This window comes from Aspergillus terreus, genomic scaffold, assembly GCF_000149615.1.
Source record: "Aspergillus terreus NIH2624 scaffold_3 genomic scaffold, whole genome shotgun sequence".
Lineage (NCBI taxonomy): Eukaryota > Fungi > Ascomycota > Eurotiomycetes > Eurotiales > Aspergillaceae > Aspergillus > Aspergillus terreus.
This window is the reverse complement of record NT_165926.1, coordinates 1,427,389-1,440,059: the sequence shown is the minus strand read 5'-3', so window position 1 is coordinate 1,440,059 and position 12,671 is coordinate 1,427,389. Positions and strand designations below refer to the sequence as shown.

The 12,671-nt window shown below is 56.7% G+C and overlaps 5 protein-coding genes across 5 annotated transcripts; 3 read left to right on the top strand and 2 right to left on the bottom strand.

The window, feature by feature from the left end:
* Positions 1-896: 896 nt before the first annotated feature.
* On the bottom strand, positions 897-1,744 carry ATEG_02407 (uncharacterized protein; the record flags this gene model as incomplete). Its single annotated transcript, XM_001211585.1, has 2 exons — positions 897-965; positions 1,013-1,744. The coding sequence occupies 2 exons, from the start codon at positions 1,742-1,744 to the stop codon at positions 897-899; spliced, it is 801 nt and encodes a 266-aa protein (XP_001211585.1).
* Positions 1,745-3,075: 1,331 nt separating this feature from the next.
* On the top strand, positions 3,076-3,985 carry ATEG_02406 (glycoside hydrolase family 131 protein; the record flags this gene model as incomplete). Its single annotated transcript, XM_001211584.1, has 4 exons — positions 3,076-3,175; positions 3,225-3,361; positions 3,409-3,573; positions 3,638-3,985. 4 exons carry the CDS (start codon positions 3,076-3,078, stop codon positions 3,983-3,985), a joined length of 750 nt encoding a protein of 249 aa, XP_001211584.1.
* A 197-nt stretch (positions 3,986-4,182) lies between these two features.
* Positions 4,183-4,983, bottom strand: ATEG_02405 (SDR family oxidoreductase; the record flags this gene model as incomplete). The annotated part of the gene is made up of 1 exon (XM_001211583.1): positions 4,183-4,983. One exon carries the CDS (start codon positions 4,981-4,983, stop codon positions 4,183-4,185), a length of 801 nt encoding a protein of 266 aa, XP_001211583.1.
* Positions 4,984-5,411: 428 nt separating this feature from the next.
* ATEG_02404 (putative MFS multidrug transporter) lies at positions 5,412-7,298 on the top strand (the record flags this gene model as incomplete). Its single annotated transcript, XM_001211582.1, has 4 exons — positions 5,412-5,494; positions 5,545-5,661; positions 5,706-6,275; positions 6,332-7,298. The coding sequence occupies 4 exons, from the start codon at positions 5,412-5,414 to the stop codon at positions 7,296-7,298; spliced, it is 1,737 nt and encodes a 578-aa protein (XP_001211582.1).
* A 1,337-nt stretch (positions 7,299-8,635) lies between these two features.
* ATEG_02403 (non-ribosomal peptide synthetase) lies at positions 8,636-12,457 on the top strand (the record flags this gene model as incomplete). The annotated part of the gene is made up of 1 exon (XM_001211581.1): positions 8,636-12,457. One exon carries the CDS (start codon positions 8,636-8,638, stop codon positions 12,455-12,457), a length of 3,822 nt encoding a protein of 1,273 aa, XP_001211581.1.
* Positions 12,458-12,671: the final 214 nt, after the last annotated feature.

Here is a 12,671-nt window from a genome sequence, read left to right as displayed (position 1 = left end):
TAAAGAGCATAACGTTATTCACGGCATGGCGTTAGAATACTACCCTCATGGGACACTCGAGGATGCGACCCGCCAGCAAGACGGCAAAGGAGCAGCCTGGAAGTCCTGGGCTAGCCAGCTAGCACGCGCTTTGTTGCGGTTACATAATCTGGGGATCACCCATATGGATATCACGCCTCGGAACGTTGCTATAAATGCCGCCAACGAGGCCGTTTTCGTCGATATCGGGGTTGGTTATACGTACGAGAATCTGGCTCCGGAATTTCGAGACCATGTTTATCCCCTCGACCTATCTTTCGAGCTGAGACGCCAGAATGACTGGTGGGCATTTGGGAAACTCTTGATGGGAATTGCATCGATTGAAGGGGATGGCACGTTCGGAACTATGCTTCAAGATATTGGTCACCGATTATCATTAGACCACCCTAGAGACCGACTTGATGCTTTTGCAGCTCTCCAACAACTTCCGGTTATCGGCCATCGTCTGAAGGATGATGCAGATCTATGAGTGACAGATCGGGCAGTATATGCATTCGAGCCTGCGGCTTTGGACTTAGAAGGCTTTCATGACCTTTCTAGAGGCTCTTCAAACCGCAGAAATCGGATTGGGCATGGATGTTTCCTCTTCATTCCTCCCGACTCTGGGGACTCGCTATCTTGTGGATGGCTGAAGTCGAAGTGGCCTGTATTAGAGATAGATCACATCTTTGCATACGTGAGGGGATCCCGGCGTTTGGTAATTTCATATAGTTTACCAATGTACAATAGTCTTATGTGTTTCTATTTATATTGATCCACGAGGTCCTTTGGACATTGGAGATGTAAGACAATACTTCACTACGGCCAACAACATAAGGCAGCCTACTCACTCCAAAACACGGCATATAAACGCAGAATCAAAGCTTAGCTGCAGACTGTTCCACATCAAACTCGGTCGTGCACAGCAAAAAGGTGTCTCGAAGGGCCTTGACGCTGTCAATACGCATCCAAAACACGGTGGCAACCCACTTACCGAAAGGCGATATTTCTCATTAATAGCCTGATAGTCCTCGCCGGCGAGCATATCACAGAAATGCCGAATGGACGGATAATGGACGATGGAAACCTCATTCCACCAGTCCTCCGCCGGACGGTCCATCCTACCTCGGGAATCCACCTCGGTCGCCGGCGGCACCACGTTGCCCACGAGCTTCGCATTGCCGCCACGCTTGCCGGCCACGGGAATAAAAGCCTGGCCGTACTGGTAGTAGCTCTTCTTGCCGTCGGGGTGGTGGAAATGCAACAGGTTGAGCATGGTGACGGGTCCGTCGTGCTTGCCGCTCAGCGAGTCCATGAACTCGAGCAGGGCGGGCGAGACTTCTAGACTCTGCGACGAGGTTTTGGATCTTGCTGTCGCCAGGGAGCCTGTGAGCGGCGCGCTGGACGCGCTTGCTTTGAGCTGCTTGTCGCGGGCTTCGTAGCTGGCGAGCAGCTTGGACGGGATGCCGACGGCGAGGGTGTATTCCGCTTTCACGGATGATTTGAGAGAATCTGGAATGGGGGATTCGTTTTTGTCTGTCGGTTGGATGAGGACTAGGAGGTCCCAGGGAGTTTTTGTCAGGGCGTTGGTGTCGAGGAGCTCGGGGTGGATGACGACATGGCGCGGTCGCGAGGCAACGATGACTTTACGGGATTTACGGAGGGCCTGCAGGAAGGAGGCCGGCTCGGTCGAGAGGCTGAGTAGATGGAGGGTGAGAGCAGGCATTTTGCTATCTTGATGGCGAGGACTTCTGCATGGAGGGTGGACAGAGGTGTCGATGTTGATAAAGGTGCACATCCGCGGTTATTGCTGAGTGCGGAGAAATTGCAACCGAGGCTCATTCACTATACAGCGTCGCTTGTTCATCTTTGCACACTATGAAATTATTAGAGATAACGAAGTTGTGTTTGGGTATTTGAATGTTGTAGATATATGGCTCGTGAGGAGAAGTGGCCAGTTAGGTATATATATTTCGGAGATGTTAACGGAATCATGTAGCATCCAGATAGAAGAAGATAGCAAGAATCGAGATAGATATACAAGTGACTGCACCCAATATCCCCTACTCACTATTTGAACAGGTTCTCACTTTCCAATCCAAAAGCTTTTCAATGTGCCATCGATAGATAGGTCTTGATCAATGTCCTTATTGACAGGTAGAGCTACCCGACTTCGAGCGATGGTGGGCCATCTCTATACATACAACATGTAATACTCGATGGTCATCTACAAGGTCCATTGCAGCCATATTCGATTTCGTCATTGTCCGTTTGGTCAAAGTAAACTGCATATTTTCTTCTCCAGCTTCAATCCTTATTCTTGCTTATTGAGTAACTAGGGTGCCCCATCCGGCATGAAGCTTTACTTTGGCTTACAAGTGCCCTAGCAATCGTAGCATCGCCTCGGTAGTCTTCCAATTCTATTCGAGCTCATCTTCACTATAGGATATTCAGGGCTGTCCTTTTATACGCCACGGAGGGAGCCCCGCTGCAGCTGCAGGCGGCCATCAACGCCGTGTGGACCGCCACCGTGCGGACGTTCACCTTCCTTCTGGCGGAGGGGACACCCGTGGGTGGACACGAGTGACTGGCGGTACTATATCATCTGGCGGTATTGAGTGTAGCTATAGTTATGACAGTAATGTTTCTTTCTGAGACCATCGGGCGCACCCCGAGAAGATTAATAGGATCCCTCACCGCAGACGAGCTGCTGAATCCACCACGCGTGGCTCGGAAGATGCTCCGATGCATCTACCTGACGCAGTGGACCTAACTATATTGCAGCTGTGAGAACATACTCCGTAGACTAGACAGCCGGCGTTTCGGGCCCACGGCCCGCGTGGATAATATGATGGCTGATCTTCATGCAGCGCCAAAATTTATCCGTGGTGCAGCGATCTCCGTGCCCGTTGAGGTATACGGGTTCAACCTGAAACAATATGAAACCGAAACAGCGCACCTTACGTTCATTTCGCGCACGCATAAATACCACCAACCTCCGCGTACCTGTAGACACTCCGGAGCTTGACAGTGACAAGATTTCGCTCGAGAGACACGATGAAGTCCGTGCTGTTTTTGGCCCCCTTGGCGCAGGCTGGCACTGTCGTCTGGAACGGCTTCTTCAACGAGTCCTACACGCTGGACACGCTGGATCAGTGTATGCCCATTGAATTCCCAAAAATGCATCCTCCTAATATCAGTGCCAGGGTCATGGAGCAACCAGATCGAGCCGTACCAGTGGTATATCCACGGGTCTGGCGCAACCACCGACTATCTCGCCCTGTCGCCGGAGTATAAGAACCCAGCCGACAAAGCGGACGCAAAGGGCATTCGCATCTCCATCGTATGTCACCAACACCATCATCCACTGCCGACAAGCTGACTCTGTAGGACTCCACCTCCTCGTGGAACGGCCAGACCATGATGCGCTCCGAACTCATCCCCCAGACGAAAGCGGACCTCGGCTCGGGCACCCTCTACTACCACTTCTCCCTGCAGACGCGGGAGGAGAACGCCCCGGACGCATCGCTGGAGCACCAGATTGCCTTTTTCGAGGTAAGGCCGCACCTATCTACCTACTCTCCTGTACCCTTTGTCAGCACTTCTGACCTCTGGATAGAGCCATTTCACCGAGCTCAAATTCGGCGGCAGCCAGTCCACCCTGAACTGGATGGCGAATAGCCAGTCGCACTGGTCTGCGCCGCTGCAGGCGGGCACCTGGTACAACTTTGCGTACGAGATCGATTTTGACGCGCAGACGGTTGGGCTGTGGGCGAGCAACGGGTCTGCGCCGCTGACTCGGGCCGTGGAGCCGGTCAGCGCGTCGACGCAGACCAACTCGCAGGACTGGCATATTGGCGAGCTGCGGCTGGATAACGGGCAGAGCGGGCCGAAGGAGGATTGGTACTGGTCGGGGATTTATGTTGAGAAGGGGGAGATCACGACTGATGTTGGGGGGCCGGCTTGAGTGTATATAGCTGTTGTCTGGACCTGGCACTTTGTCAGAGTATCTTTGCGGAGCGAGACCTAGGGTTCAATTCAGTGAGATACTCGCGTGTCCAATAGTGGACTACTTGAATGCTCGTTAACATGAATATAATGTTAGATTGCTCGCAATCTATTCCATCCAGGGAAGTTCAAGAAGTATCAAGTATATACACGAATCTACCGCACGCAGTATCCTCCATCGATCCGCAGATCCGCACCCGTCGTGTAGGTGCTCGCATCACTGACCAAATACACGTAGGCGCCCTTCAGCTCCTTCGCATCGCCATTGCGGCCCATCGGGATCATCGACATCCACAGATCCTGCACATCCTTGGGCACGAAGTCCGACAGGCCCGTGTCGATATACCCAGGCGAGATGCTGTTGACGCGGGCGAAATCCCTCCATTCGTTGGCCAGCGACCGCGCGAGATGGATGCAACCGGCCTTGGCGACGTTGTACGAGGTCTGCTCCTGCGGGAAGTTGGCAATATGACCCGACATGCTGGCCGTGATGACGAGACTGCCGGTGCCGCGCTGCTTGAAGTGCGGGCCGACGGCCTTGGCGCAGTGGAAGGTACCCGTCAGGTCGGTCTGGATGACCTCCATCCAGTCGTTGACAGAGCCGTCGAGGATGCCGCTGGAGGCGGTGCGGCCGGCGTTGGCGATGAAGGCGTCGATCTGGCCGAACTCGGCGATGACGTCCTTGACCAGCTTCTCGACGCTCTCGAAGTTGCCGACGTCGCACTTGTAGGCCTTGGCCTTGACGCCGTAGGCTTTGGCGAGCTCCTCGGCGTTCTTCTCGCCGCCCTGCGGGCGCGATGCGTAGGTGATGGCGACGTTGGCGCCCATCTCGGCGCAGCCGCGGGCGGCCTCAATGCCCATGCCGCGGGGGCCGGAGGCGCCGGTGATCACGACGACCTTGTCCTTGAGGCTGAACAGGTCCTTGAGGTGGTTTGCGGAGGGGACGGGGATGGGCATTGTGAAGAAGTGATTATGGGATTATTGAAGAGTCAGGAATATGAATGAATGTGTTAGGAAGTGAAGTGAGTTCCGTTGAGGATGTGACGGATGTCTGATATAAGATCGGATGGGGAGATGACTTCATACCCGTCATGCGATGGTGATGTCACCACTCCACCAGCCTTTCGATGCAGTCATGCATTTCTCCACCGCCGACAAACCGGATTGCTGAGGATGCTTCTACCACTGCTTGTACCGCCCGTTCAGTTACTTACCTAAGGACTGCCCGATCCATGACGACACCATGGCTCCCGACGGCGTCGAACCACCGGTTCGGTGGATGCGCTCTCGCAGGGAATCGTGTCTGGCGCTTGTATATCAGGCGGAGATGGCGTCCAGCGAGTCCGGCGATCCTGTCGATCAATTGAGGACCCTGACAGTGAGACATGTCGAATCGCGAGAGTGACGTTCCCCTGCGGCGCGCAAGCACTGCTCACGACAACAATTTCGACGATAGCTTTTTGGGACGGTAAGACACGCCAAAGACAAAGAGTCGATTCGCACCGCTGACAGAACCAGAGTGAGGTCGTTTACCCGTCGGGAGCGACATATCGGCCAAGTCAGCCACAATGAGCTTCGTGATTCGGTCGACATTGAACTGCATACTTGGGACGGCCCTGATGATCCGGACAACCCGTACGTTCATCTTCATGGAACTATGAATCCAGCTAATGGAGTAGATTCAACTGGAGCAAGGGATACAAGTGGACGTTGACCATCACCATCTGCATCATGTATATTGACCCTCCTCCAACACCACAAGATACCAAGGTACTGACCTGGTATAGCTCTATCCTGACCGGTCTCCCAGCCGGCTCCTACGGCGCCGGAGCAGACTACATCTCCGAACGCTTCCATGTCCAGAACAAACCCTTCCCCAATGTCACCTGGGCCACGACCTCCTGGAACATGGGCGCCGCCTTCTGGCCACTCATCTTCGTCCCCCTGACCGAATCCTCCGGCCGTATGCCCGGCTACTTTGTCGCCTACTTCATCCTGGTCGTCTCGCTGTTCCCGTCGGCGTTCGCGCAGAACTATGCCACCCTGGTCGTCACGCGGTTCTTCGGCGGCGGCGCCTCGTCGGTGGCCATCAACATTGTCGGCGGCAGCATCAGCGACGTCTGGTGGGGAGACAGAGCCCGGAGCATCCCCATGTCACTGTTCGGGTTGACCAGCGTGATTGGCATCGCGCTGGGGCCGTTCATGGGCTCGGCCATTCTGGCCATCAACAAGAGCTCCCCATGGAGATGGTGCGCTCATCCCCGTCTATCCCATTGTCTTCTTCCCCCACTAACCTAAACGCCAGGATCTTCTACATCCAAATCATCTACAACGCAGGACTCATCCCCATCTTCTGGTTCCTCCTGTACGAGACCCGCGCGGACGTGATCCTCTCCCGGCGCGCGAAGAAAATCCGCCGTGAAACTGGCCGCCCCGTCTACGCTGAGGCCGAGCTCTCGCACACGAGCGTGTGGAAGCTGCTCGAGATCTCGTTCGAACGGCCCATGCGCATGCTCCTCACCGAGCCGGTCGTCACCTTCTTCACGCTGTGGATCAGCTTCGCCTGGGGCATCCTGTTCCTGTTCTTCTCCAGCGTCGTGCAGACCTTCAGTACCAACTACGGCATGAACACGCTGCAGACCGGGCTGGTCCAGCTGGCCATCTCCGTCGGCGCGCTGGTCGGCACGCTGGTCAACCCCCTCCAGGACATGATCTACTTCCGCACGGCGCCCAAGAACCGCGAGAAGCCTGGAAGGCCGATCCCCGAGGCCCGGCTGTACACCTCCATCCCTGGGAGTCTTCTCTTCGCGGGCGGGCTGTTCTGGTACGGCTGGGCGAGCATGCCGGACGTGCATTGGATCGTGCCGACCATCGGGATCGCCATTACCGGTCTGGGGATCTACTCCATTTACATGGCTGTCGTGAATTACTTGACGGACGCGTATGAGAAGTACGCTGCGTCAGCACTGTCGGCAGCCTCTCTCGGTCGGAACAGTTTCGGTGCATTTCTGCCTCTGGCGTCGTATCAGCTGTTCCAGAACCTGGGGTACGGCTGGGCCGGATCGCTGTTGGGGTTCATTGGACTTGCGTTGTCGGTTGTGCCGGTGGTCCTGGTGATCAAGGGGCCGGAAATCCGGCGACGCAGCCCGTTCATGCGCGAATCGACGTTTGCAAACCCAGACGAGACAGCGGCAGTTCCGTCGGAGAAAGGGGTTGCTGGGGATTCGAATGGAGCTGGGTTGTCGGAGCCGAATAGACGTGAGAATGCATAGTCGAGGCATATATAGCATGTGAGTACTGCATGTAGCGAGGTGAATGCATGGATTATATAGAAACGGTTCAGATAAAAGAATGGCGACTTTCTTGCACCTGTTTATACCTAGTCAGCCTGCACTAGCTGTGCATGCATAAGCACGTGAAGGCCCGGGTTACCCGATTAGGCAAACGAATCCCGGCCAGCTGCATGATCAGCCTACTTTATTATTGCGCTGCACGCAGGTCGAGATCACCCACGGACCATCAACTACGATCGATATCGACTGACCGAGTGTTTCTTGCTGTCTCTGCGTCTCTGCACCAGTCAAGAGTTGTATATCATGACTCATCCCGCCTCTTATTGGCCGGCAGCCCAACCGAGGCGAAATTGGGATAAACCGACACGGAGAGGATCGTGCGAGCATCAGGAAGATACGCACCAACGCAATAATTCGCCCACAAGGCCAAGAGATATCTACTCCGTATCCTTCCAGACTCACCGATCAGCGCACAACGCATCTACTCCGCCATCTCAGCGTCATCGGCGTTGAGAGCGGGTAATAATAGCAACAGCTATAATCTCCTCATCGGTCCGGTTGGATCGCAGCCCACACTCTACCCCCACCAACCCCTCCAATCCACGGGGTTCCCATGGAGCTTCCATGGCAAGCGCCAGTAGTGAACCTGGGAAGGCATGCCGCGGTTGACGCAGGGGCCGTGTATCGCGGACGTCCGATCGTTCGAGATTGCGCAGGTGTATGCACTTAATTGGCCCAGGTCGCGATCTTTAGTCATTGCCATTAGCCATGGAGTGGGATGGCAGTCGAAAAGAAACCTACTCGTAGAACGATCGCGTTTCTTTTTCGCCATTGCTTTTCGCCAACCGCCACCGAACAAAAGCCCCGGCAGGTTCGCCGGTTGCCTTGGCTGAGACCCCTAGCCGCTTCGGGCATCGTGAGTGTCCCACTGAACCCTAGAACGATAGATAACATCGGAATTGTTGAGCATGCTAGCTCCATTGGCCGTGGCCTAGGTCGGCTCTGTGGTTCAGAGTATTTTTCTTTTCCCGCTTCCCGTCCCGAGGGGTTTCCTTGCTTTTGGTTGGTATTTATTTTTTTTTACCCCCTCGTCTGGAGAAGCTGTTGGTAGGTCCATCCACCCCGCAGGCAAGTTGGTTCGCTTTGGAGTTGAGGTATATCTGGCGTCCTTCGGTCTCTCACTGACAACTGTCACCTTCAGTCTGGTCGGGACAGCAAACGAGCTTCGATTGCACATGGTTCCTCCCGCTGCGAACCTACCCTCATCGCCCACCCTTCGCTGAACTCCCCCCATACCCCTACCGATCCCAGTGACCATGTCGGTCATTGATACCAGCAAAGACCTCTCCGCCCTCTTCTCCCAACAGGTCCGTGCCACCCCCGACGCCCTCGCCCTGGAGGATGGCTCCACCACCTACACATATGCCGAGCTAGACAATGAGGTGGAGGAGATCACTCGGCGGCTCCGCGCATACGGTGTCAGTCGGGACAGCCTCGTGGGTGTGCTTCTGCCGCGCAGCGCACACTATGTGATTGCCTGTTTGGCGGCCCTTCGCGCCGGCGGGGCATTTCTTGTGCTGGAGCTGGCCTATCCTCCGGATCTGCTGGCGGATGTCATTGAGGATGCCAAACCCGCCGTGATCATCACGCATAAGGGAGATGCGGGGAAGATTAAAGCCGACGTGCCGCTGGTGAAGATGGACGAACCGGCCGCAGCGCTCAACGGCTATGCAAAGGAGCCGGCGCCTCTCCCAGCTGACGATGATCTCGACAGACTAGCGTTCGTGTCCTACTCCTCTGGCACGACCGGTAAACCGAAGGGTATTGCCAACCCACACCGCGCCCCTGTACTTTCGTATAACCTGCGATTTGCCGTGCAGGACGTTCAGCCGGGCGACCGGGTGGCCTGCAACGTTTTCTTCATCTGGGAGATCCTCCGGCCGCTTCTGCGGGGTGCGACAGTCGTCACGGTACCCGATGAAGTCAGTTATGATCCGGCTGCGCTGGTGGACCTGCTGGCGGCAAAGCGCATCACCGAGACGCTCATGACACCTACCCTTCTGGCGACGGTCCTCTCGCGGCACCCGCACATTGGGGTCCGTCTCCCGGAGCTGCGGACCCTGTGGCTGAACGGCGAGGTGGTCACCGCGGACCTCGCCCGCAGAGCCATCAAGGTGCTTCCATCGACGCGTTTGTTGAATTGCTATAGTGCCTGCGAGACACACGAGATTGCCTGCGGTGATATCCGGGATATGTTAGACGATGAAGCAGAGTATTGCCCTGTTGGGCCGCCCCTGGATCCGACACACACATATATCTTGAACGAAAATGGCGAGAAAGTGGAGGACGGCACTGCGGGAGAACTTTACATTGGCGGAGATCTCCTTGCCCGGGAGTACATCAACCTGCCTGAGACAACGGCTCAAGCCTTCAAGCCGAATCCCTTCGATGCGACCCCCGGCTCGCGTATGTACAGAACCGGTGACCTCGCGCGCATGCTCCCTTCCGGGTTGCTTGAGATCACTGGCCGTGTCGGTGCCATGATCAAGCTCCGCGGTTACTCCGTCGTGCCGGCCAAGGTCGAGAATGACATTGTCCAGTACCTGGCTGTCAGCCACTGCGCCGTCGTCGCCCACGGCGATGGCCTGGAGCGCCAGCTGGTTGCGTATATTGTCCGCGACAAGCAGCACTCCCAGGACCGTCCGGTTGTAGAGATCAACGAATCCGGACACAGCCCGGCGGCACGTCGCGTGCTGTCTCCTTACCTCGCACACTATATGATCCCCGCGCAGTGGGTGGAGCTGGACGAGCTGCCCACCCACGAAGTCTCCGGCAAGGTCGACCTCAAGAGCCTCCCGCCGCCGCCCAACGCCACGCAGGTCAATAGCAACGGAAAAGCTAAGCAGGATCCGATCGGCATCGACAATATTGCTGCGATCTGGGCGACCACCCTCAAGACAGCGAGAAACCTTCTGAAGCCAGAGGACAACTTCTTCGATCTCGGTGGCCACTCCCTCTCGCTCGCTGAACTTGCTTCCAAACTATCGCGGACCTTTGGCTTCCGCGTTCCCATTGCCCGCCTGGCCGAGAACGCCACACTTACCGGCCATCTGGCTACTGTCCGCGGGATTCGCGACGGTCACACCGCTGCTGTGCAGGCTGACCTTCCAGCTGTCCTGCGCGCCGACTCCACCCTTGACAACGACATCCGCCCTTCGAATGCGACGATCTGTCCGGTCAACAAGGCAGAAACGGTGCTTCTGACCGGTGTCACAGGCTTCCTTGGCCCCTTCCTTTTGAATGACTTGTTGGAAAACACGTCCGCGCACATCATCTGTCTGGTACGTTTTAATGAACCTGCGGACGATGACCAACCGGGCGGTGTGGCGCGTATCCGTCGCAATCTGCTCGACATGGGCCTCTGGCGCGACTCGATCATGGAGCGTGTGGAGATCCTGCCAGGCAACCTATCCAGACGACTCTTTGGTCTGTCCCCCGACGCCTTCGATGAGCTTGCTGCTCGCGTTGATGTCATCGTCCATGCGGCTGCCACCGTCAACCTGGTGTACCCGTATGCTGCGCTGCGCGGCCCCAACGTCGGTGGAACGCGCGAAATCCTCCGTCTGGCTTGTAAGGGCGGCGCGACCGTGCAGTATGTCTCCACCAACGGCGTGCTGCCACCGTCTGGCGAAAAGGGGTGGCCCGAGGACACGATGCTGGCCGTCGACGACGTGCCCCAGAAGCTTCTGGACGGTTACGGACAGACGAAGTGGGTGGCTGAGCAGCTCGTTCTGGAAGCGGGTCGTCGAGGACTGCCGGTCAAGATCCATCGTATTGGAACTATTAGCGGCCACAGCGTCACTGGTGCTGCGAACGCTTGGGATCTTCTGACCGCGCTGATTGTGGAGTCCATCAAATTGGGCTACGCCCCTGATGTGGAAGGCTGGCGTGCTGAGATGACCCCCGTGGATTTCGTCAGCAAGGCCATCGTCCATCTTGCTACACAGACTCAGACGGAACAGACCGTTCTGCACCTGGGAGACCCCAACCCCGTCAACATGCGGTCTGTCTTTGAGGGCCTGAAAGAGCTGGGTTATCCCACGGAACCTCTGGGATGGGACGAGTGGGTTTCTCGCTGGACCAAGGAGCGGAGTGGTGTCAAAGGTGGTGATGGCTCGTTCACTGTGGACATTCTCCGCAGCGGTATGCCGTCGGTCGAGTTCCTGCGTGGCATTGTTGTGCTTGACAACGCCGCCACCAGACCACTGCGCGCAGAAGTCGAGCGGCCTAAGGTTGATACGCTTCTCCTCGAGACTTACACGCGCCACTGGTTCGCTCGAGGATGGCTGCCCCGCGCTCCGTCGAAAAAGCACGCTCTTAGCCAGTCGCCCAAGCCCAAGGGCCCTCTCTCTGGTCGCGTGGCCGTGGTGACGGGAGCGTCGTCTGGAATTGGCGCCGCTGTCGCCACCGCGCTGGCCCGCGAAGGCTGCAAGGTGGCCATCGCTGCTCGCCGACGTGACGCCCTTGAAGCCGTCAAGGCCAAACTGCCCGGCGATAGCAAGGTGCTGATCCAGCCGACCGACGTCACGAAACAGGCCCAGGTCGAGGCCCTCTTTCGCGCGGCGAAGGAGGAGCTTGGCCCGATCGACATTGTTGTCTCGTGTGCGGGCGTGATGTACTTTACTATGATGGCGAACACGCAGATGGACGAGTGGGAGCGGACCGTCGATGTCAACTGCAAGGGTCTTCTCTACTGTCTGTCCTCCGCTGTGCCGGACATGCTCGCGAGGGGCAGTGGCCACATTGTCGCGATCTCTTCCGATGCAGGGCGCAAGGTCTTCCCTGGTCTGGGCGTTTACTCGGCTAGCAAGTTCTTCGTCGAGGCGACCCTGCAGTCCCTGCGCCTGGAGACGGCGGGCACGGGTCTGCGCGTGACGAGCGTGCAGCCTGGCAACACGGCTACAGATCTGCTGGGTATGTCGACGGATGCGGAGGCTGTGAAGAAGTACGGAGAGCCGTCTGGAGCACAGATCCTCGATCCAGAGGATGTGGCCAACTCGATTGTCTACGCGCTTCGCCAGCCTGCGCATGTTGCCCTCAACGAAATCCTCATTGAGCCTCGTGATGAGCCGATCTAGACAATACATGACAGCTGCGCGGTGTCATGTAGTATGACGTGAATGACCTGTTTGACTGTCTTTTGATTTCAACAATCAGGATTGCTCTTTCAGCGTGTGACTTTAGGCCCCTAATGTTGTCTGTATGTATTTAGTTCGCGGTAGATCAACCGGTAATATTGTGCAAGGTCTCGAGGTATGGATGACTCTCGTCCTTCGTTGACAGCTCCATGGA